Genomic DNA, 26,314 nt, shown 5'->3' on the forward strand with positions numbered 1-26,314 from the left:
AGAGAGAGAGAGAGAGAGAGAGAGAGAGAGAGAGAGAGAGAGAGAGAGAGAGAGAGAGAGAGAGAGAGAGAGAGAGAGAGAGAGAGAGAGCACATATAATAGTGTAAGATATATATGATATAGTACAGCAGTAATGTGTATGCAGTATATAATATAAGAATGTTAAGATAATATATAGTGCAGTGTAGTCGAAATCCACGGTCGTGCTCCATGGAGAGGCCCGGTCCGCAGTCACAGTCTTGAGCCGCAGCTGGGGGTCCGTAGTGACAGTCCATGGACCTGCGACGTGGGAAATAAAAGAAACTCCGGGGAGCGGGTCCCCGGTTGTAGAATTAGTGGCAGGCCTTACTAAAGCGTGAATCCGTACAGGGTTAATTACGATTGTACCATTGGGACACAAACCCACACAACCAAAGGGAGAATGAGAAGAGAGAGGACGAGAAGAGGGGGGGGGGGGGGGGGGGAAGGATAACTATAGGGTGACTGAGTCTATACACTTCGGCTATAGGCTTTATCATAGAGAAAGGTTTTTAGTCTAGTCTTAAATATACAGAGTGTGTCTGCTTTGCGGACTGAGACTGGGAGAAGGTTCCACAGCTGAGGTGCCTGAAACTTAAATGCTCTGCCTCCTGTTCTAACTTTTTTGGGGTTTCCTGGAGCCGTAAGCATTTTTTCATACTGTGGGCGCAGTGGTGTTCTGGTTGGTTTATAGGGCTCGATGAGTTCTTTGAGATATAATGGTGCCTGTCCATTGAGAGCCTTGTATGTGAGGAGGAGAACTTTAAACTCGATTCTGTATTTAACCGGGAGCCAGTGCAAAGAGGCCAATGAAGGAGTGATATGATCTCTTCTTCTGTTTATGGTCGGAGAGTCTCTGTTCTTCCTCTTTCATATGATGATAAGGCAGTGTCAGGATTGAGACATGAATTTAGCATTGGCTCTGCCATCACTGAGATCAGAGGAGGTAAGTTATTAACTGCGGCTTACATGTTCTGCTCTCTCAAGGACTGACTATGGAGAAAAGCCTTGGTACTTTTTTCTTTAGTGTTATACACCCTGCTTAGTACAAAGGCAGTTAGTTACATGTTCTGTTTAACATAATTAAATCAAATTTATTAGAGCAAGCACACAAGGCTTTTGGGCAGATTGTTGTGATGTACTTCTTTGCTGACTTTGCTGAATCTACATAATAGACTTTTGAACGCAAATAAGAAGTGTATGTGTGTTTTGAGAAGTTAATTTTCTCCCTTTCAGGATACCGCTATGAGCAAGGTGTGGTTCAAGCAGGATGACAAGTTCTTCTTGCCCAAGGCTTGTTTGAACTTCGAGTTCTTCAGGTGCGTAACTAACTATGTCTCTTGTTGGGCATGCTAATGCAACAGGTATGATGTGATGTGATGCATTGCTCTTTGGCCATTAATAATTCAATTGGCTTCTTACTGCTTTATGCTACAAATCTTTCCCACTCTTTTATTGGAATCTAAATCAAAACCCCACTGCTTGCTGTATGCAATAAATATATAGGTTTTTGTTGCATATATATAGGCTGTAGACGGCTTAAGTTCACAGTGCATGTTGACAAAGGATGCAAACACATGTCTTTGCACATTTTGAGGGGACAGTGGGGAATAACAATCACTAATATATACTATATGAAGTTTCATTCCAAAATGAAATATCCACCACAAATAACTCATTATAAAACACTTTTTTGAATATATATGTATACTGCATTTATTAATATAGAGCACATTACAGGGAACTGTTGCCATCAAGGGTCCATTTAGAATATCGTCTGACTGATTTTTAAATGGAACCTTTATGTACAACCTTTGGAATGGAACCCTTCCTATATATTTGACATTCACTAAACAGCTAAACGTCTAAAGGAGATTAAGCCCTTTTGATGAATTCCCATGTCTTGGTTTGGGGTACCTGTTTCTACCTGTGTGGTGTTTGCTCTGTGTGATTCACCACTGCCATTTCCTCTACAGCCCGTTTGCGTATGTGGACCCCTTGCATTGTAACATGGCATATTTATACCTGGAGCTCCTCAAGGACTCCCTCAACGAGTATGCATATGCAGCCGAGCTAGCTGGCTTGAACTATGACCTCCAAAATACCATCTATGGGATGTATGTAAGTATTCAGACACCCCTCTCGATCGCCCTCAGCCTTACATCACCTTCCCTCGGTCATCCCAGCGTGGGCCGCCGCATCCCAAGCCAGACCTGGGCTGAGTAGGATTTGCAAATACTCAAGTCATAGATTGTTTTTGCCTTATTTCTGTGCCAGAGGGGTAGGGTTTGCCAAGCCAAAAACTATACAGCAACAAATACAGATTTTAGAAGTCAGTTTACTGTTCAGTGATCAACTACTTCACGTGACGCCATTCTGCTGACGTGGCAACCCTAACCATCCAGTACTCTGGGCAGAATAAAACAAACTAAGAATAATCTGCAAGTGCTATTCGACCCAGGTCTGGTCTCAATCCAGCCTCTGTTCTGTGTCGGTATCCTTTGCCTCTTCATCTTTCTTTCATCTTCCCTCCTCCCTCAGCCGCCTCCTTGCAAACCCAGCCGACCACTCAGTGGGGTTGGTGGTAAAGAACGAGGGTCCCACCTGTCCTTTTTAGTCTAGATAGGCATCAAAGCAGACTTAGTTGAATTTCTAAACTGAAGGTGGATGCAGAGGAAGCGGACACATCACTGCAAGTCCAAAGACCAGCAGTGCTTTGACCAGCAGTAATATTAAAACCCTTCTCTGTCAGTGTCCTGGACAGAGAGCTGGTCCCCAGGCTGCATATACATACTCATAATCATTCTTCTTATCTTTTCTTTCTTTGTCTGACACTTCTTTTATTTTGGGTTTGATTTGCATCTCTCCTTCCCCAACAAATGTTTCTTATATATATTTTTCCCATATTGTTTTGTTTCTCCTCCTCCATTAGTCGCTACCTATACGCAGATCCCCTGCACTGCAACATGACCTACCTGTTTCTCAGGTTGTTGAAGGATGATTTAAAAGAGTATACATATGCAGCCCGCCTGGCTGGGCTGGTCTATGGGGTAGCCTCAGGGATGAATGCCATCCTCGTAAGTAACGTCGTCTCCCTTCCACGGCCTGCAAGGCCACTGGTGGACCCAGGAAGGGGAACCCTGTTTGAGGCTTTAAGAGTGTGCAGGGCGAGCTTGGGTTTTGCTTCTTTTCTGCTCCTTTCTACTGCTACGCTCTACCACTGGGCTACTTGCTGACATGTTTTTTTGTATGCGTTTTGTGTGATGTACGTATGTTTGTCTTGCCGTGATTTGTTCCACTCAGAAGGAGGGGTAGGTCACCTAAGTGTCAACTTGTCTTTGTATCCTCTGTCTATACCAGCTGCTTGTCATGTCTAATGCATTCAGATAGTGTGTCCAGAGGTCGGAAGAGGAGTTGAAGTGGTTAGGGCACATTCCTGGTAGGGGGCCCCTGGTTCGATTCCGGGTGGCCCTGACAGTCTGCTTCATGTCAAATTAATCTGATTGTATTAATTGTAAAATAAAATGGATATGATGTCGTTAACACAATAAAGCAAGGCAACTATTCTTTATTTAGATTTATGCGTTATATGCTTTATTTCAGAATTCAGATAGACAGGAAACCAAGGGCAGAGAGAGGAAGACATGAGAGGCAAGATGGGAGTCTGATTCAGACTCTGGTTCAAGTAGCATATACATTGTCTGTGCACTAACAGGCTGAGCAACTAGATACCCCAAGACAACTAGTTCTACTGTAAACATAATGGGCATTTAAAACATAGAAATCCCAAAATAGTAGAATTCAAAAGCAATGTGCCTCTTCTAACTGACACGTCTCTGTCTAACTGTGGTTTGCTGTGGTAATGCGGTGTTCCCTCTTACCTGCCTTCTAACTTAACACAAATTCTTTCTGCACCCATTCTCACAAGACCCTGTATTCTGTAGCCTCCTGTATGCTTTGTGTCATTACTAAGGACAATTTTATGGCTGTAGTCATCTATTTTCCCAGACATTGGCAGGTTTGCACACACTTGGAACCATGTGCTTGTTTGAAGGGCTGGTGTTGGGGTTGACTTGAGTCAGCAGCACTGGCGGTGGCTGGCTGGATGCCCGTCAAGGTTAATGATGTTAGCAACAGATCACCGCTAATGTGTGACACCTCAGAGTCTGAGAGAAAGGGGGGGGGGGGGGGGGGTTGCGTCTTTCTGACAGCGTAGCCAGCGGATTTGCTGAATCATGAACAGCTATACGATTTGGTTGATGTTGCAAAGATGAGTCATATAACCTTGACCGTGCATTTCTATTTTTAAAGAAGTAACTTACATAAAAATACGCTGCAGACACGACATCATAGACCCACACCCGGTGGAATCCAGGGGTTAGACTTGTGTTTGTATTACAGCAGGTGCTAATTTGAGTGTTCTTTTCCATGTTTGTATTACAGCAGGTGCTAATTTGAGGGTTCTTTTCCAGGTTAATAATCTACCAATGCAGACTGTCACATGATTTGGTTTGTTGGCCTTAAAGGGACTACACCATGAATTTTAACTTTTCCTTGTTTTTTGTGTGTTTTTGGCCTCCCCTACCCATCCCAAAAATACCCCAGTTTGAGCACTCAGGCTTTCACAGCATATCTGGGGTTTTATGTAAATTGGTCTTAAAACAGGCCAAACTGATTTGGCCCCGAAGTGACGTCACTATCGGTACAATCCCTCCCGTTTTTCAGTTCCAATTTAGAGGAAAAGATTTTTTTTTTTTTTTTACTTTTTCCACTCAGAACCAGGAGATAACACGCATACAAACTGGCTCAATAACGCCACGTGCAAATCAGGACAATGTGGTATTGCAGGTGAAAGTGCTTTATAAGCCAGAGAGAAGTTAGTTGGAATGAGTATATCTGAGGCTTGATTTAGGCTCAAACCTTTTGAAAAACTTTTGAGGGACATAAACACTATGATATTAAATATATTTTTTTAATTCATGGTGTAGATCCTTTAACAACAGGCTGAAATTAGAATGAAACCCTGCTCTTAATACACAGTTAGAAGCATGGGTGTTTACAATGGCATAGAATTCTGTGACCTCTGTAACAGGAATTAGCATTTAGACTGGCTGTCTGCCAGAGCAGTCAGTCATAGGTGTATCTTAGTAAGCACATAGTGGTTTGATCTCCCTCTGTTCACTAATTTGAAACGCTTCATTGTATACCTTTTGCCTTTTTGTTATGTGGCGTTTAAGCTATTTTAGGCTAATTGACATTTTGATTTGAACTTTATCTCTTGTGGTGGTAGATGTGTTACTACGGCCTCTGTTCACTGCATGATGAATACAAAAGGAAACTGTATCTTGTATACTGTTAATATTATCCTGTATTAATGCAGGAAAGTAATGTAGAAGACCTCCAGAAAGTCTAAAAAATACAAACACTGTTTTGGTAGGTTTGTCAAAAAATAATAAAATAAAAGAATAAAATCTGCTCTTTTTTTTTGGAGGGGTGTGAGTTAAGTCCTAATTAACACATTTTCAGTAATTGCAGACCCATTGTTATTTCACATTTCAATGTGTTCTTTTGAGGAGTACATCCTAAGCTATAGAATGATGTTCACGTCCATATTATGAACCACCGTCAGCAAAACCTGCATTGAATTGGAATCCAATGAATAGACGTTTTCATGTAATGACACTCACTTGCCTTATCATCTTCTGTGTGCCACAGCTGTCCGTGAAGGGCTACAACGATAAGCAAGACATCCTTCTGAAGAAGATAATTGAGAAGATGGCCACTTTTGAGATAGACGAGAAACGATTTGACATCATCAAGGAAGCGGTAATGGCTTACACCGTTTATGGCATCTCACTGTGTGACAAGTCCATCGATGACATAATTTGATATGACAGGCACTAGCCTGCCATTTAAACCTCCAGATAGAACGTTTTACTTTATTTCTCGTTCCATTGCAGAACTTCAAAGAGACAGCAGTGTCTCTTTCTGTTAACATTGAGACGGTAGTTCTTCTGATATACTGAAATATTTTTTGGGGGCTTAGGATTTCTTGCTAATGGTGATCTGGTGGCGAACTGAAAGCGGAGAGGCAGGCAGCATAGGAGAACACAGAAGGAGGGCCTGGGTCATAGCATCGGCCTACAGAGGCTGTGGGTACAGAGATGGGGTGTATGATTATTACCTGATTATGAGTAACAGTGAACTGACTTTGACTTCTCTTCACCAGTACATGCGCTCTCTGAATAACTTCAGGGCAGAGCAGCCTCATCAGCATGCCATGTACTACCTCCGCCTGCTAATGACTGAGGTTGCCTGGACCAAAGACGAGCTCAGAGACGCTCTGGATGGTGAGACAAACACACCTCTCTCCATCTTGCTCTCTCTACCCTTCCCTTTTCTGTCTGACTTCTGCCTTCCCTTGTGCTTATTAAACTGGGTGTACACTACAGGATTCAAATCTCAAACATTTTTATTAAAATGAGGGAGACCGCAGACAAGACAAATAATGACCGATTTTAATTGTGTTTTAATACATTAGGGCCCTGCATGAAAGTCATAAAATGTAACCATCTTTTGTATTCAAACTCCACAGTGCTTGGCTTAGCACTTGGGTTACCTTACTATCTAAGCTTTTAAATTGGGTATATTATCTCGATAACAAAGATAAATGAAGAATGGCCGAGTTGTAGTTGGTATATGCCTGTATATGTGACTGCATTTGTAAGTGTGTGTATTAGGGATGTGATGGTGACTTTATAAGTCGACAAATCAGAGCCACGTCGATTAAATGTTTTCTTTCTTGCAATTAACTACCGCCATCATGTTCAGAATCTACGTCAAAACCATAATGTTTAAATAGGCTTTATTTAAAGTAAACGTGTTTACTTGACATTTCCTGGCGATGTCTCTTCCTAGTTAAAACTCTTTGTTGTTTGTGAGGGGGGACAGCGCGGCTCACTTTAATCATATGCTGAAATCCTGCATCCTCCACGACTGCATACCTCTGTACATAAACCTCCCAATACTTAGTCATGGAGTTTGTTCTGTCTGAAATCTTTTTGTGTTGCATATTTTGGAAACCAGTATAGTTTTTGAAAAATTGAATACAAAAAATGTTTTAGTATGGAGTTGAAAATCGCTTATTATCTTATTATCACATCCCTAATGTGTTTAACCAGGCTGGCACAGCATTGATGGCAGTGCACACAAAACACACACGCACGCAAAAATGTGTGCCTTTTCTCCTGATTTGCAGGCCGGGGAATGGCCCTGTGATTGATTGCTGTTGTCTGTGATTTGTATTCCAGATGTCACCCTACCACGTCTCAAGGCCTTCATACCTCAGCTGTTGTCACGGTTACATATTGAAGCCCTTCTCCATGGCAACATCACCAAGGAGGTTTGTTTGATTTTATATATACTACTCGGTGGGGCATTTTGTCTATGTAATAGAAAGTTCATGGGAGAGATGGGTCTTTCCTGGGACGAAGCACAGGCCAAAGCACGAGACAGGGTTCACTGGCAGTGTATGGTTGCGGCCTTATGTCCCAACCGGGACGAAGAGGGTAAGTAAGTAATAGAAAGTTCAATCCACATAGAATAGTGTAGAAGGTTTGTCACAACACAAGTTATGTGATAGAAGTATTATGCCTTCCATATAGATACACGATAGTGTTTAATGTTTTTCTCCTTTTCGTTCTGTCCTCTCTAGTCTGCTCTTGGCATGATGCAAATGTTGGAGGACACTCTTATTGAGCATGCTCACACCAAACCCCTCCTCCCCAGCCAGCTGATTCGCTACAGGGAGGTGCAGGTTCCAGACGGTAGGTCAAGTGCCCTTACCCACACACTCTGTTTGAAGTACTCTGAACATTACACCAGTCATGCCCATCCCCATAGCACAGGAGCGGAAAGGTTCCTAGTCCAATAGAATAGAATCGTCCCCACTCCTTGGGGTGTTTTTTGTCACTGTATATGTGTGTGTATATATGCACATACGTGAAATTTGTCTTCTGCAGTTACCCATCCTATAACAACTAGGAGAAATGAGTAGCCATTCACTCGGGGAGCAATTAGCTGGCCTGGCCTGGAATCGAAATTGGGACAACCAGGGCCTCTGGCTTCCCAGGCGGGCTCACTAACCACTCAGCTATGGCCGCATCATCCATGTCTGTTTGTGTAATGACTGTGGGTATACATGGCAGTGGCACTCTGCTGAGTGAAACTCAGCAGTCACTGAGCAAGAGGCAGACACACTTTCCCCTTCTTCCTTTTACGCACTTATGAAACACACACATATGCTGCCCTCGTGATCACTTTAGGAAACTTGAGCATTGCAGTGAGGAAAAGCAGAGCCGTCAGAGGCCACCTGGAGACATCCTGTGTGCCGCTGAGGGATTTTCCGGGCCCGTTTCCAGCCTGACACATAGACGGAGAACAGGAGTGCAGGGAGAGGGAGTGAAAGATGTAAACATGATATTTGCTTGCCAAATGACTGACTGGCTGACCGACTCTGTTGGTTGACACATAGCATTTCATAGTTCCAGCAGCAGAAAGGCACCCGAGGTGTTGCGCATAAATCTGTGACTGTTTATACTTTCTTCATTCCTGAAAGAAATGCATTGCGCCAGTCAACACGGTGCAGCATGAAGATCGGTAGCTGTTTCAACTCGTGTGCATTCGCCATTGAGTGCATTATGGGTCTTTTATTTATTTATTCATGCAGAGGTGGCTTGTATTCACTAAGAATGCAGAGGAAACGAATGCTGGGCAATTATTTTACACTCTAACTATAATCTGCAAAGTTGAGCACTGAGGTTGCCCATATGCGTGTGCAGTCCTTTTAAGGTTTTCTTTTAGAGACACTGAATGCAAGAAAAGATGTTAAAAGTTCCTGATGGCAGAGTGCTAAGTCAGCATATACACCAACATTTACCCACCTAAAACGGTACCACCTATATCTTATCTATAATATATATATTGCAAGCACATCCATCGTCCATTTTGGAGACATTCGGCGAAACAGGATGATTACATTAAAGAAGGCTGTTAACACCATTCCAGAGTGTCATCAGTGAACTGTGCTCTCTTAATTTACTGTACTAAAATGTAAGTTTTCCTGTAGAGCTCTTCTACTCTACTGCACTAAAACATGTAGCCAACATGCTCAGCCAGCTCATCAGGTTTGCAGATTTCTTTACAGGGCATTTATTATACATAGAGTAGTTTTCTTTAAGGCTTAATACTCTTAGCAGTGATGGCTCTTTCAGGGTTGACACTGGCGGTGGAGATTCTGGACACTAAGGAATATATATATATTTTTTAAAACTACTATTTTCAAAAACACGTCAAACACGTCATTGGCACCCAGCGCCATAGCGGTAAAAACACGTGAAACACGTTAATGGCACTCAATGAGTTAATAATTGTGTGTAGAAAAATCATTCAAACTTTATCACTGCAATACACTGAAAAATTAATGTGTGTTTTAAAAGTTGTTAATGCGCCTTCATCTGCCAGGTGGCTGGTACGTGTACCAGCAAAGGAATGAGGTACACAACAACTGTGGCATTGAGATCTACTACCAGACGGACATGCAGACCACTCATGAGAACATGCTGCTGGAGTTGTTTTGCCAGATCATCTCTGAGCCATGCTTCAATACACTGCGCACCAAAGAACAGCTGGGTGAGCCCACAAATGAGCTAAAAGAAAAGTATATTAAGCTTGATGTGTATAGCGCAGTTTAAATGTGCTTTACTGACAACAGAATAAACAATGAACAATAAAAACTAATCAAATGGCTCTCACACTGTTTCTCCAGGCTACATAGTGTTCAGTGGGCCTCGCAGGGCCAATGGAGTCCAGGGCCTCCGCTTCATCATCCAGTCAGAGAAGGCTCCACACTACCTAGAGAGCCGCGTGGAGGCCTTCCTGCGCACCATGGAGAAGTCTGTAGAGGAGATGAACGATGAGGCTTTCCAGAAGCACATCCAGGCTCTGGCCATCCGACGTCTGGACAAGCCCAAGAAGCTGGCTGCAGAGTGCGCGAAATACTGGGGAGAGATTATCTCACAGCAGTATAATTTCGACAGAGGTAAGGCCTCTCAATCATTCTTAATTGTGCTTCACCTAGCAGATGCATCATTTTGGGAGCATTATTTCATAAGCTTTCTGCCTACTTGTCTCAAAATGTTATCCACATGTGTTCAGCAAAAGTGATCTGAGTTTAAATGTCTACTTAGGGAGAGGTGTTTCTTAGTTGCTGGAGGCGAAGAGAGTTGGGACACTGGCAGCTAACACAGCCAACCCCAAGGTCATAGGGAAACGGTGCAAGTCATTAGTCAAGACTCCCACACAATGCTCTATATGGCATGTCTGGAGAATGGAGTGCCTGGTGGAGAAGGTTGCTCTTAGGTAGAAGACACTTTTAGTTCAATGAGTTGAGATGGAGTACATTCCAGCTTTGTTCTACAGAAAAATGTTTCTAAAGTGAAAAAGCTGCTTCAAGGTAAAGTGTCTAATGTAAAGAAAAGAAAGTCAGGTTATTCTTTTCAAGGCTAAAAGGAAATGCATCTAATGAAATGGCAACAAATGCATACATAAAAGCCTTTTTACCTTCACTGAAGAGTGTCTTGGCTTTCTTTATAAGCGAGTACAAAGTTATGCACATTTTGTTTCTGTAAACTTCTAAAAACAAAATAAACCTCTTTTCAAATGCATCCCTTGAGTTTGTGCACAAATATACATTTAAAGTGATGAAGTGAATGCCAAGCTCGTTGTGGTTGTTTTTCAGATAACATCGAAGTTTCCTATCTGAAGACTCTGACAAAAGAAAACGTAATGCAGTTCTACAGAGTGAGTAGCACAACCTTCTTTGTTTGCTGTTATGGTGCAGTGTTGTAACAATGTATCTTTTTAATCTCCTTGGACACTGCACATGCTCCACGCCCGCACTCAAATTGACATTGATCATTCCGTACACACGTGTGTACATGTGAATGGGGTGGTCAAACCCGGTTCTCTAACCAGTATGCGTACATGTTGGTTCAGCCTGTCTGGCCCTGGGTCTGCCTCTAAATAATGGCTGCTCGTTTTCAAACGCTTTCCCCCAATCGTCTCCTTCTCCTCAGCATCCTACTTCTATTCATAGCTGTGGGGGTGACACTGACATGGGCACGCTCGTAGCATATCAGCTGCAATAATGACAGGTTGTATCACAGCCTGCCTGTTTCAAGGGGATAAAGGGCCAAGGAGACATGACCAGTGACAAGAATTAGCATATCTCCCCATAGCAGAAGAGCTTTTCAGAGGCCCCATGCAGAATAAGCCTAATGCAAGTCTAATGTTTGTTTCAGTATCGGCGACAATCACAGAAGCAGACTTTTCTTGCTTTTGGTCTGAGAATTTACTCTGAATACAGATGAGTGTCTTCAATGTGATCATACTATATATATAATCTTAGGTGACATGAGTCATGAAGACATGAGGAAGTGACATTGACTTATTTTTTTTACAAACCTGACTCATGTCTTGAGGTGTCCCTATAATCATTTTCGGTGCTTGACTGATTAATTTGCCATGAAGAGCCATATTACCATATAAAGACCTGGGAGATTCACATGGTGCATTCAACAGAAACAAAATGTAACATTTTAACACAGGTGTTCATGAAAATGTCATGGTTTTTCATTAGCAACAATCTGCCGCTTAACATATGTTTTCTAATTTCCTCTCTCTGTCCTTGCAGGAACTGCTGGCAATAGATGCACCCAAGAGACACAAAGTGTCTGTACATGTTCTCTCTAGGGAGATGGATTCTTGTGAGTATTGCACTATAAGGGCTAGGGTTGGTTGTGTGTGACTGAAAAGTGGCTTGTTGGTCAAGTTGTTGTTTTTTATGTGTCAAAATGAATTGAACCTTGTTTTCATTTTAAGTGCTTATCCAGAGCGGCTTATAATAAAGTGCAAATGTTGAATAAGCTTCACCATCCTAGATCAGTAGGGACATGAAAAGCAGCCATTAGCAAGGATTAGATGGGTCAGAAACGGACAGTGTACCAATTATGCCACAGAGCCCTGGAATAGGAAAAAAAGGTTATATGTATGAATCAATTCACGGGCATATTCGAGTGAATAGAGGAATATTTCATGTAAATTTTACTGCGCTTATTGAAAGGAGATGTTTTCAGTCTATGATGGTATAGAGTGGCATTACTAATAGAGATGGAGGGACGGAGCACTAACATGTCATTGTCCTCTCCGCTCCAGGTCCCATTGTGGGCGAGTTCCCTGCCCAGAATGATGTCAACCTGGCTCCAGCTCCATCCCTGCCGCAGGTAATAATGGTCCTATGTTGTCTCTTAACCACGGGTTATATTTGATATGTCCACCTATTGACTGACTGTCTCTCTCAACAGCCTACTCAAGTGCAGGACATGACTGAGTTCAAGAGGAGTCTGCCTCTGTTTCCCCTGGCCAAGCCACACATCAACTTCATGGCTGCCAAACTGTAAAAGGGAGTGGCTGGCCCCCGATGGCCCAGAGCAGCATGGGTGTACTGGGCAAGCCCACTGGGGAACACGGCTCAGCCCCCTCCCCCGCTTTCTTAACCCCACCCCTATACCCCCTCCACCAGTCACTTGGAGTCAGGAACACACTCGGTTGACAAAGCCCGCATGTGTGAGTGTGTGCGCCCTCTTGGGTAAGCGTGACCGCTTGTGTGTATGTGTGGCAGGGCGGAGCCACTAGAGTGAGTGTATGTGTCACCAACGTAGTTGTGTTTGTCAGCATAACTGTGATCATGATTAGAGGTCGCATGACATCGGACTCGCCTCATGTATAATCTCTCAAAGTCGAGGAAACACGCATTCACAATACTGCGTTAGGCTGTTTTAGAGGAACCTAGTACTGACTTTAAAGACCTGACCAGGGCCAGATCCCTGTCAGCCATGTTTGTATATCCTTCAGATACTTCATGATAGAAGTGGGTTTTTTGTTTTTTTGTTTTTCATTGATTTATCCACAGAGACATGCTGCTTTTTAAATGAAGTGGAAGTTGTAGAGGTTATACTACATGGTACCTCCATGAAAATGAATTCCTTGATCTGACGCATGCTGGACCGGCAGCAACAAGGCAATATGATCTGCCCCCGAAATGTCACACAGACACTTTTAGATTACACCTGTACAACAGAATATTTTATTCAAATTTATGTATTTCGGAAAAATATATTTGCCTTACAAATATGGTTTTAATCCTGACATTAGTTTTGAGTAATTTTGTTCTTTTTATTTGCTTGTAAAACTGGTAAAATGTTGGGACCCTTTGAGGAGATATTGTGTATTGATAATTGTGTGAAGAAAAATATGCCCTGAATCTTTCTTAATCATTTTTTTTCTTTCTTTTTCGAGTCGTATTATTAAACCATCGTCTCAGGGGTACCACAAAGTTTATTTGCTTTTAACTTCTATTGTTTGAAAAAAAATAAACCCTTTTAATGATCCACATCCTTTACACTAGTAGTTTGGTCATGAGTGAGCAGTAAATACAGTACCTTGTATTGATACTTTGATCTGATGTCACGATGTATCTCTAATCTTCAAAAGAAGTTGAAGCTGTTCTCATGGTATGATCTAGGCCAGGAGATTCTCTCATTCGTACGTCTGCATTTGAGACTTAGTAGCTTGTGCCTTTCTTTTGGGCTTTATTTAGTATCTGGCAGCCTAGTTGGGGCTACATCAAACAGTGAGACCTCTCAGAAAATGTATTGTCCTCTCTAGAGTTGTCTGCCATGTGAGCCAGCTTGCACTGTACTGCTCTGGGTCACTCTTGGAATAAGATGCTGGTAATTTTCATCTCCTAAAAATGCTGCACCCTGAGAGAGAGAGAAAAAGGCCTGAATGTGGCTGTTTTGACATTAAAAAAGGCAGCTAGCCTTCTCCCTCAAAGAATCTTGTGAACATTTCCTGGTGTCTTAAGCAATACATTATGATGCAGGCCTGGGAACAGTGTGAGTAAATAAAAAACAAAAAGTATGCTGTACAGCAGCTGTATCTAATGTTCTCAGGCTTCAGCCTTCCTCCATTCTAGACCATGGAGAGGAGTTGTTCCGAGTGGTTGGCAATGCTTGGCTACTAGTCATGTCAGGGCCATGTATGCAGCAAATTCCGGGTAAATTTTTACACTAGGAGTTAAGTTAACACTCAGGAGTTTACTGTGTACAATCATGGCCTGCTCTCTCAGGTGCCTACCAGCCTTTCCAAGTCAAAAACACATCTGCCAACCACTCAGCTAAAAAAGGCAAAATTCAGCTTTATGCGTTTCTTTGCTTCCCCATTTACCCCATATACTTTTTCTCAGGCCTGCTTCATTCATCTGTGATGCTGCATTGTTTTGAAGGATGGGTGAAATGAGGTAATTATAAAAAAATATATATAATCTTTTGACGATCTCTTGGATTATGTGTTAAATTATAAATGTGTTTGATGTAGTACAGAAAGCTTAAAAGTTTTCCAGCATTTTACTACAGCCTAACTACCAGAGCAAAACATTAGTAATGGGTTTTAAATTCAAGTCAGATCCCAAAAGGTTCCCTTCTTCTTTGTGTTAAAAAGCATTTAGCCGTTATTTTTTTTCTTTTCTTTTGGGTGGAAACTCAAAGACACCCAGCAGCAGTTTACTTTCTCCTAGAAATAAACTCAAACAGGCCATACTAGCATGTAGGGGTGACCAACTAGTTTTTCATGTCAAGTATGCAGAAGATGGTAGAAGGCAAGCATTACATATTAGGCTTGGGTTTACTCCCTGAAGTTGACAGCCTGTATGTGGGTTTAGATAAGTGGCGTTAGATTCACAGAAACATTTTGTGGTTTCAGAGAATGTCTTTGTAAACTGACAGAAGATTGTGATGGGTTGACTCGTGTCAGGTTGTTTCATACAACGTTCATGGCCCTGTGATGCAAGAGTGCTGATGTGTTGAGTTTGTTCTTTTTATCGTCTCCTGGGTGTTTCTAATTAATAAATGATTGAATGGAACCTGTGTCTATGCTACTACATGATGCAACTCCTGCCCTACTGAACTCTCATAACTTATAGATCAAGGTTTTGGGAAAATAATTGTGTTCACATAATTGGCCATGAAACTAAATGCAGAAGCAAATGTCTGTAGAATACATTTGCACCACTTAAATATATATTGGCATAAAGGAGATTATTATTTGTTTTTATATAATATACAGTTAATGCATCAGAGAAGCTGAGTAGAGACAGTTCGTTGATCATAGGGCACCTGTCAGGCAGGCACCGTTAAAGGTAGGGTAAGTGATTTTCTTAGTTAAAATAAGTGTTAAATAGCTCTATATTCTGATAGTACTCATTGCTATAATAGTGTTTGTTCAGTAACAGTCTCCAGCTCTGAATTAAACAGAAAATGCATTTTCAGGACGGGATACCAATTTTAACCAATCAGGATGGAGAACTCAGACAGGATACAGATTTGAAATTGGATCTTCATGAAGGACTCATTTGAATAGAACATGGGAAAATGTAAATTATTTGTCAAACATCACACCAGATTGGCAGTGCAAATTACAAGTACAATACTAGAAAAAGTGCTCCTCGCAACACAGATCTCCGCCAGGTCAGGAAGGTTATTGAGGGCCAGCAATGTTCGGAATTCGCCAAGCAGGATGGAATTTGAAAAATCGGACGCAACCTTGTTGATCACTTGACTATGGAAATAATGTGTACCGATTTGCATGATGTTTGGACCAAATTTGTAGTAGTAACATAAAATATCATCAGAGGGGTTATGGCTTAATTTGTTAATTAAAGGGACTTTGAGTGGGCTACTTAGAAAAGCCCTAAAATAATGTCAGGTATTATTATTATTATCAATTCAACAGTCACATAACTGCATCTGCATCAGGCTGTACCAGGTGATACGTGTGGCATTTACTGTCTCTGCCATCACTTTGTTCTGTCTTCATTGTCCCGTGTCAATTGGGTAGAATTAATGCCTTGAAAACACAACGTTCACTTACCACGTCTAAAATGGCGTTGAGCGCCACATCCAGCCACACCACGGTGGGTTTTGTGTGGTCTAGAACGGGCCGTGTTGCCATGTACATTCTGTTTCCTTCTTTCATTCAGGTGTATTAAAATGTCAACGTAACTGCACACCTGTTTAAAACCTGAAACACAAGAGTGAACACAACTATGAATGAAAAAAAAAGTCAAATATGTACCACACACAAAATATCCATTAGCAAAGCAAAGCAAAAATAAGCCCAAAGTACGTTTGTTCTAAGCTGGTCCACCTGGCTCTCATTGGCCACTCTCAGTCAAAAATTGCAACCAACCACTCCAACCATTGCTCGACTGTTTACAAGACATAAAAATCTGGATGGCCACAAATTTCCTTCACCTGAATGATAACAAAACCGAAGTTATCATCTTTGGCAATACCACTTCCTCCGCCTCCCTTTCCCTTGGTACCCTCTCCCCCAACATCCGCCCCTCTGTAAAAAACCTCGGTATCATTTTTGACAGTTCTTTTAAATTTGATAAACAAATTGGTTCCGTTATCAAATCCAGCTTTTTCCAACTTCGTTTAATTGCCAAGGTGAAAGCATTTCTCCCAGCCAAACACCTAGAGATGCTCATCCACGCCTTTATTTCATCTAGGCTGGATTATGCAATGCACTTTATTCTGGTATCGATCAATCGCTGCTCAGGCGCCTGCAGCTAGTTCAGAATGCTGCTGCGCGCCTCCTCACGGGCACCAAAAAACTTGATCATATATCCCCAGTCCTGGCCTCTCTCCACTGGCTCCCCGTCAAATTTAGAATTGATTTTAAAATCTTAATAACTGCTTTTAAATCCCTCAATGGGATGGCCCCCCTTTATTTAACGGAGTTTGTGGAACACCACAACCCACCTAGAGCCTTAAGGTCAACTCACCTCTCTTTAATGACTCCCACAGTAACTGCTAAACTTAGAACCAGGGGCGACCGCGCTTTCGCCGTGGCTGCCCCCAGGCTCTGGAATGATCTACCCCTTGTTATTAGATCCGCCCATTCCATTGGGGTTTTTAAGTCCTTACTCAAGACTTACTTTTTTGACCTGGCTTTTAACCAAAATTAAGCTTTAACTTGGATTTGTTGTAATTGCTCATGATGTAATTGTACTTTGAACTGTATTGTGTACTTGTTGTTCTTGTTTTGTTGACCTGTACAGCACTTTGGTCGGCGACAGTCGTTTTTAAATGTGCTATATAAATAAAGTTTGATTTGATTTGATTTGATTAGCTGTGGTCATTGAGAGGCCCCATTTTGTGGTTCCACATATAGAAAGCCCATTCATTCAGCCCATAGAGGTTTCCGAAAAATATGTATTTATATACATTATTTTAAGCCTGGAACCAAGCCATCCAGACTCCTGGTGAATCATGACCATAAAATATTTGATTCTGTGTAAACACATATTTGAAAACCGCAAAAAAAGGTAGTTATTAAATATAGTATAGAATATAATAAAAAATGTAAATCATTTTTTAAACATTCTAACAACACAAATCTAGTACGGGGCTCCCCGGCACAAAACATTTTCAGATGGGGGTTAGGGGACAAATACATATTAATTTTGGGGTCCATGACAAATATTTGAGAACCACTGGTTAAAATAATTTAAATTTAAAATTGTGAAGCAAGCCCAAATGAGCAACTAAGTCCAAGAAACCACAACCCACACAACCAAATTTTACAAGCAAACATAAGCCCAAAGTACGTTTGTTCTAAGCTGGTCCACCTGGCTCTCGTTGGCTCTCATTGACTCTCATGACGTAGATGTTGGTACCTTCTTTTTATATACCTTGTTGTAATGCAGGTTATCAGTTGCCAGATTTTGCAAAAGAAACAAGCGGCTGTGTCGATAAAAACAAGCCCAAAAGAAGCAACTAGGCTAATTCTTTTCCACTTTTACATCGGCTGTTTGAAAATAGCAGATCAACAAGCTCACAACGTGTCACATCATGACACGTTGTGAGCTTGTAGATCTGCTATTTTCAAAAAATATTTGAAAAAAAAGTAAAATATTCAGTTTAAAAAAAAAAAAACATTTTATCAACACAAATCTTGTATGGGGGTCCCTGGCACCACATATTTTCAGTGTGGGTCTGCGACAAATACATATTAATCTGGGGGTCCTTGACATGAAAGAAATGTGGGAACCACTGGTTTAAAAAACATTAGAAGAAAGCAAGCCCAATGAAGTGACTACAATTTAAAAATAAAAAAAATAAGATGCTTATTTATAAGCAGACATGGCAACACGGGTATTAGGAGCTCCTTAGATCTTGCCGTTCTTTGCGGGAGCGTGACGTTGCTGTTCTCAAATTGCCGCGCGAGCTCTCCTCCCCCCCATACACACACACACACACACACACACAGACACACACGACGACGGTTTGTTAACAAGCGCTGCTTGTTTGGAAGTAATAAAAGACTCTTATAGTGAAATAAACAACTCATAATATAACTTTACTCGACATAGACGTCGAGTGTCAGTGCTTACCACCAGGCTGGTGAAAAAAAAGCTGCTAAAACACACTATGTGCTGAGCAGACTGTGGAAAGAGAAGTGAATTATCTCTCCATCCATCAAACAGGTGAGTTTTACTGCAGGTGTGTGTTAGCTTAGTGTCAACCTTTCCCATGTCAAGGACCCCCAAATTGACACTTATTAGCCCGCGGACACTCATTTGAAAAGATATGCCAGGACCCCCATAAGAGAAGATTGTTTACAGCTCTAGCAGTGATTCTCAACCATTTTAATTTCAAGGACCCCCTAGTTTGTCATGCATTTAGGCTACGGACCCCCATTTAATGAAATTTCTATCTCTGGGACCGTAATTTATATTGTAAAGTCAATGTTAATTTGAGAGTGTACAAAATGGAACCAAATGGACCCGGTTCCATTTGTACACCCTCAGAGTTGCAGACCCATAAGAGTCCCATTTGGTAAACTATCCATCATGTAGCTGGGGACCCCCTAGAACAGTGTTTGTCAACCTTTTTGGTGCCAAGGTACACCTGGCTTAGCCAAAATATCCCAGGGTACACCTAGATATATGGTGCGTATATATATATATATATATATATATATATATATATATATGTATATATATATGTATATGTATATGTATATGTATATGTGTATATATATATATATATATATATATATATATATATATATATATATATATATATATATATATATATATATATATATATAATATTTACTCTCATGTACACAAGATGTAATAAAGAAACCTTGAACATTACAAAATGTCTTTGGCCTACAAATATATAAACTTGGGTCAGTGCAATGAATGGAGAAGATGAAAAAAAAGGAAAGAGACAGTGCCTTGAATGAATATTCAAGGCAAAAAAGTACCATATGTCATTGCTATGCGCTAACTGCTAGCATCAAACTCCGCTAGAATTGATAGTTTTAAACTCTCTAAAATGGATCTAAAATGTTGTGCTTACCTCGACAATAAGTGTTGTCCCTATCTACTTCAATGGACTACTTTATAAGAATCCAGCTGTTTGCTGGATTCTTTTTTTTTAACGAGGCACATCGAGCGTGCGCGCACAACGAGCGTGCACACACAAACACACACACGCACACACAAACACACACACACACACACACACACACACACACACACACACACACATACACACACACACACACAGTCACACACACAGGCTGCAGGCAACCCTGGCAGTCAGTGGCTGCACAGGACAACATATTTGCATTCCTATGGGTGATGGTCGCTGCACTGAAAGGACTCGGCCGTGGCTGGGTGTGAAACGGATGATGGCCGTATCGATTGACGGACACGCTATTGTTCTCGAGGGGCTGGTTTCACACGTTCTTCAAAGCTCACGGTACACCTCGCAAGTATCCGCGGTACACTTACTGTACCATCTACCGCGGTTGACAATCACTGCCCTAGAACTCCCTCAAGGACAGTGATGCTATGCTCATTTGAGAAGTGGTTGCTCTCTATTTTAATGACGTGACGCGCACGTCGCTTAACACCTACAGTACAGGTCACACAATGGACAATTGATATGCATATAGGCTAATTCCTATGTTAATGTACCTGGCGTGAGTCGGGAGCCTTTGTAAACTTTGATGAAGTGTGAATTTAAAGTAGTTTTAAATCTATGCGTGTGCCTGCGCGTCCCCCTGGCCAAATAAGTGGTTGCTCGGCGTGCAACCCCGTCCACTGAGCATTGCACCCCTGCTCAAGGACCCCTGGGGGTCAACGGACCCCACTATGAGAACCAATGGCTTAGCTCAGTGGTTCTGAAACTTTTTCATGTCTAGGACCCCAAAATTGACACATAATAGTGGAAAAAGTACTCAAAGTCTGGAATTCCAAATGTACTTAAGTAAAAGTACAAACGTATTTGGTATCAAAATGTACTTAAAGTACCACAAATAAAAGTACTAAAATGTTAGAAAATAGCAGATCTACAAGCTCACAACGCGTCGCGAGCTTGTAGATCTGCTATTTTCAAATAGCCTAGGTATAAAATGGGGCTAAAGTGGTTAATGCATGTTTTATAATGTAATGATGTATATCTACAAAGTTACAAGTAACTAAAGATTTCAAATAATTGTAGTACAATATTTGATGGTTTTAGTGGTTACACAGATGCGTTCCCGGTTTTAATGGGTTAAGTAAATGTGCAATAACACATAAAACCCCCTCTCTGCTCTCTCTAGATGGCGAGCAACAGGTCGTGGCACGCCCGCTACCCCGTGCTGACCTACGTGCAGATCATGGTGTTCTTCAACGTGTTCACACCCTCCTCAGTCTGTCCGCCGAAGTGCTGCCGCATCCGCACGCTGGTGATGCAACTACTGCTGGACAAGCAGCTGGAGGTACAGTAGCAGCACACACAGTAAAATCAGAAAGTTAAAATGGGGCACTGATGGCCAGGTGGCAAGTACATATCATTGTGGGGGTCCTTTGACATGAGAAAAGTTTGAGAACCACTGATATTATAGCAAGATACGTTTAAAAAAATAATGTTAGGATTTATAATACATTTGTAGGATCCCCCAGAAGCAAAAGATTTGAGTTAAAAATGTTCGGTTTAAAACATATATATATATTAAAAGTTTGGGTTTGGGGTCTAAAAGATTAGGCTCCAAGAAAAGCTTAGGTTCGGGGCCCCAACACATGCTACAAGGCCCCAACTACAAGCTCACAACGCTTCGCACTGCAAGGTGTTGTGAGCTTGTAGATCGGCTATTTAAAAAAATGTTGCCTTTCTTGTAATATTTGACAATTTAGCCAATGTTTGACCATTTTTTATAGTGTAGTTGGCTACTTCTGACGCAGTAATGGTTTATTAGTTTATTTTTATTTGTCATTTTAGAGGTATTAAAAAGGTCTTAAAAGTCCTTAAATTGTAACTTTAGAAAATGTTCAAATATCCTGTATTCACTTATACTGTATGTTGGTTTGTTTACTGTTGAGTGAGAAAATAATGTTACACAATAAGCTAATCATCTGGGGACCCCCAAAATAATTTGGACCCCCAGTTTGGGAACCATTGTTCTACTACTATGCTCAATCTAGGCATTATCATTGTATTGTGTAACTGCTGTTCTACTTTTATGGCAGTAGTATGGCATACTTTACAGTAATACAAACGTTTAAAGGTGGGGTAAGTGATTTTCTTTTGTTAAAATAAGTGTTAGATAGCTCTATATTCTGATAGTAATCATTGCTTTAGAGTGTTTGTTCAGTAACAGGAGTCTCCATGTCTCTCCAGCTCTACAGAAAATGAATTTTCAGGTCAAGATACCAATTTTATCCAATCAGGATAGAGAACTCAGACAGGATACAGATTAAACAAGTGAAATTGGAAGTGATGACACAAATAAATGAGCAGACACAATTGGAACTGGAACACTATACAAATTAAATAAATGGGCACTATCTCCTGATTGGCTGAAACTTTGTCACCTACAGTACCTGAAATAAAATGTATGTTCTGTTTATTAAAGAGCTGGAGAGACTGGGAGGCTCCTGTTACTGAACAAACACACTATCAGAATATAGTGCTTTAGCCTTTTAACAAAACACTTTTTCAACCCAAAAATATCACTTACCCTACCTTTAAGAAAATGTAAAAATGCAATGTTGAAAATATTTTGATGAATCTAAATGGCGTTTTTTTTGTCAATATCTCATCTGCTTTTAGAAGCAATTGAAAATACAAATGATGTTGCGTAGCCTATACTTTGTTGATGCCCCCTAGGGGCACTGTGCTTGAATATCTGTCAGCTCTCCAAGATGATCAAAAGCTTAAGACTTAATGCCACTTTTGTTAAAGGACACCTTTGTTTTTTTACAACCAAGGTTTATATTTTAGCTTGTAATTAAAGTAAATAAAAGGTGAGTGTTATTTTTTTTTCATTTACTGCTTTCTATAGTTTTAGCAATTTTCGTGATATTTTTTACAGTGGGCGGGGGCATTCTGTCCGGTGGCTAAATATGCCTTTTTTTACACAATAAAAAAGGTCCTGTGGTCTTTGATGGCCAGATGTGAGTTATTGGGGGCTAGAAGAGCTACTGTAAATAATAATAAAGAAAACACTGGGTTATTGTGTAGAAAAAGGCATATTTAGCCACTGGACAGAATGCCCCCGCCCACTGTAAAAAAAGATGGCGAAAATTGAAAAAAAAATAACACTCATCTTTTATTTACTTTAATTACAATCTAAAACATAAACCTTGGTTGTAAAAAAACAAAGTTGTCCTTTAACCACTTGAACCCCCAGCATCCCTATTCTGGGGGGAACGTTCAGCAAAAATAGCCGATCTACAAGCTCACAGCGCGTTGTGAGCTTGTAGATTTGCTATTTTTGGCGAATCGATTTGTGTAGAGTGAAAGAAGAGCATACCAAATGCGCTCTTTACAGGTCAGTTTTTATCAAGTATAGAGCGTTTAAGTGGTCCTGAATTTGCATCCTAACAAAAGCTTATTCATCCTAGTGTATGACGGAGGACAATTTCACGATAAATTAAAATCTCTGCGATACGATTATTGTGACAGTTGTGACAGGATACAGTATACGTATACAGTAAACATATTGCCTCAATTCACTGGCTCCCTGTACATTTCAGAATGATTTTTCAATGATATTTCAAGAAATAGCAGATCTACAAGCTCATGTGCCGAGCTTATAGATTTGCTCACTTTAATTAATGTTTGTTTGTCCTTCTTTCTTTCTTTCTTTCTTTCTTTCTTAGAGTGGAGACAGACTGTGCCGTTGAAAGGCTCAACCCGAGGATGCCCTTAGAGATGGAGATCTCTCTCTATCCATGGATTTGTTTGCATGGGGGATTCCTCCGCGCCAACGGCCCTGGTCTTCGGTGGTCTCCACCGTGGATTGATTGCCGATTGACGCAAAATTCCACGACAGTGTGTATGATGTGTCTTCATTGATGCAGAATTCCACGACAGTGTGTATGTGTCTTCGGTGGTCTCCGCCGTCGGCCTCCACCGAAGACCTCGGCCAGCCGGGGGTTTCCTCTGAAGACGACTCTAAGTAGGAACCTCTTTTCCTTTTCCTTTGCTGGATGCTGCAGCTGCTTCATGCTGCAGTTTGTTGGATGCTGCTTGTGGTGTTGGTGTTGGATGCTGATTGTGTCGTATGCGTGCTGATGTGGTTAAAGATGTTGCTCTGCTGCTTTTTTCCCAGGTATTTTTTTTCAGGTTGTGGAATCAAACGGCGACGTTGAATCTACGACTATGTTGGTAGTGTAGTGTTGTGGCTGTTAGTTAGTGTGTGTGAGAGAGATAATTTGCATTCAATATGTTTTTAGACATAGGCCTCTGTAAATCCGGGCATGAACCTGGTAATTTGGGGGGGGGGGGGGGTGGCAGGCGGGCGTTCACACTAATCACATGACGCTGCTACATTTTAATCAATGACGAGCCACATTTTTCATTTAAAAGTTTAATTTCTTGCCCGAAGAAGATCAAGAACATGTCGATGTGTTCCAACATACCTGAAATGAGTCAACGAAAAGCACATTTTGAATGATTTCTTCAGTCTTCAGTGAGAAGATGATTGATTTGACAACGCTGGACATCACTTATCACGATGTCTGGGAAATAGTTTTAGGCCAAAAACAAAACACAGAACAAACTAGAAAAAGTGCTTTCCGCCAGGTCAGGTAGGTTATTGTGGCCTCCTAGTGGCGCTAAATGTGAAAAGGGTGCCATTTCTTCTTAGGCCTTGCATGGCAATCGTACTCTGCATTAATGATTTGAGGCATTTTGTTCCAAAAATATGTTTTGCTAAATTAGACCTGCTGGTGGCACTATAACAGGTCAATGTTAAAAGGGTGGCATTTGTTCCTCAACATAGTGTGAATGTGCATGCAAAGTTTTGTTCATGATTTGCGGCATTTTGTTCAAAACAAGCCACTACTGCAAACTTTGGATGTGAATCTCAGCCAATCAGGATGTAATCAGAAAAATCAAACAGATCCGTCTTGATCACATGACTTTAGAGATCATGTGTACCGATTTGCGTGAAATTTGGATAAAATCGGAGTCATATAAAAAAAGGTTTTGCTGATAAGTCGGCCTCCTGGTGGCGCTATAAAAGGAAAAATGCAGGCCAATGACCTTTAGGGAGTGCGCATACAAAGTTTTACACAGATCGGTGCATTTATAGATAAAAACACAAATCGGCCTGTTTTAGCGCCACCATGAGGCTGATTTGAAAGTTCAAATGGCATTTCTTCCTCGGCCTAGTGGGAATGTGCGTGCAAAATCTCATGGAAACTGCATGCTGTGTTCATGATTTGAGGCATTTTGTTCAAAACAGGACACTCCTGCAAACGCTGGAAGACATTTTTAGCCAATCAGGATGGAATATGAAAAATCTGAAAGACACATTTCCGTTTAATGACAATAGATATACACAATAAGCGTTCTCAAAGTTAGTTTGTGCTCTTCAGTAATACCTGAGATGGCAAAATCCAAGTGCTTTGGTTGCAAAATTAAACAAGTCTCCGCCAGGTCAGGTAGATTATTGTGGCCTCCTGGTGGCGCTATAATAGGCCAATGTGAAAAGGGTGGCATTTCTTCTTAGGCCTTGCACGACAATCAGACACTGCATTCATGATTTGAGGCATTTTGTTCCAAAAATGTGGTTTGCTAAATTAGACCTGCTGGTGGCGCTATAACAGGCCAATGTGAAAAGGGTGGCATTTCTTCCTGGGCCAAGTGGGAATGTCTGTGGAAAATTTCATGGAAATCGCACACTGCGTTCATGATTTGAGGCATTTTGTTCAAAATGAACCAATCCTGCAAACTTTGGAAGCCAATTTTAGCCAATCAGGATGGAATATGGAAAATCAGACAGATCCGTGTTGATCACATGACTATAGAGATACTGTGTACCGATTTGCGTGTTTTTTGGACAAAATCTGTAGGAGTAATAGCAAAAAATGTGTTTTGCAAAAGTCTGCCTCATGGTGGCGCTATGACAGGCTGATCTGAAAAATGTGGGGCAGAGGTTCTGCTGTGGCATCCAGGGAGTGTGTGTGAGCAGTTTCACAGCGACCGGGCCAACGGTGGCGGAAATTAGCTGGTCACAGACAGAAGGACGGACACACGGACGGACGGACGGACGGACGGAGGGTAAAACATACTCTCTCGCCATGCCTTCGGCCTGGCGGAGACAATAACTCATGTATAACATACAGTATTGTACACATACTTTATGTTAACATGACAACATTTCATTTCTTATTAATTGGGTGATTATATAATTCTGTAACATTTAAAAGAATGGGGAAAAAGTAAATGTGTGCACATTCACAGCTACAATGGTATCAAATAGTTAACAAAAGTAGCAGAGTTGACCAGACATAGAAAAGGTATAATGATTTATTAGTAACATGAAGGGCTTGTGAATCTGCTATAAATGGGGCTGAAGTGGTTCATGTTTTATAATAATCAAAATCTACAAAGTAACAGGTAATTTAAAGTTTTCTAATAATTCTAGTGGAGTAAAAGTACATGTACTTAGTTACTTTCCACCACTGTCGATATTAGAGTTAGGGTAGTAGTTTATTTTTTATTGTCGTGCACTTTCAGGTGCTATTCAGCCACTGGATGTCGCACTATATTCAACAACACCGACCAAATCACAAAGACCAAACGAAGCACGCGTCCAATGA

General features: G+C 41.2%; 1 protein-coding gene across 3 annotated transcripts in view; it reads left to right on the forward strand.

The window, feature by feature from the left end:
• Positions 1–13,530, forward strand: part of ide (insulin-degrading enzyme) — a 28,981-nt gene extending 15,451 nt beyond the window's left edge. For 2 of the 3 annotated variants that reach the window (XM_084076930.1, XM_084076932.1), the window contains exons 14-25: positions 1,255–1,337; positions 1,995–2,139; positions 5,734–5,844; positions 6,248–6,368; positions 7,329–7,420; positions 7,733–7,844; positions 9,541–9,708; positions 9,845–10,117; positions 10,817–10,878; positions 11,771–11,843; positions 12,292–12,359; positions 12,441–13,530. In XM_084076930.1, coding sequence (XP_083933056.1) covers positions 1,255–1,337; positions 1,995–2,139; positions 5,734–5,844; positions 6,248–6,368; positions 7,329–7,420; positions 7,733–7,844; positions 9,541–9,708; positions 9,845–10,117; positions 10,817–10,878; positions 11,771–11,843; positions 12,292–12,359; positions 12,441–12,536 — 1,404 coding nt within the window. In that variant the 3' untranslated portion in view covers positions 12,537–13,530. Of the gene's footprint in view, positions 1–1,254; positions 1,338–1,994; positions 2,140–2,950; positions 3,096–5,733; positions 5,845–6,247; positions 6,369–7,328; positions 7,421–7,732; positions 7,845–9,540; positions 9,709–9,844; positions 10,118–10,816; positions 10,879–11,770; positions 11,844–12,291; positions 12,360–12,440 lie in introns of all 3 variants that reach the window. The other variant, XM_084076931.1, reaches the window with a different exon arrangement.
• The last annotated feature ends 12,784 nt before the right edge of the window (positions 13,531–26,314 follow it).

The sequence above is a fragment of the Gymnoscopelus microlampas genome (assembly GCF_963454915.1).
Source record: "Gymnoscopelus microlampas genome assembly, chromosome: 13".
NCBI classification, from domain to species: Eukaryota; Metazoa; Chordata; class Actinopteri; order Myctophiformes; family Myctophidae; genus Gymnoscopelus; species Gymnoscopelus microlampas.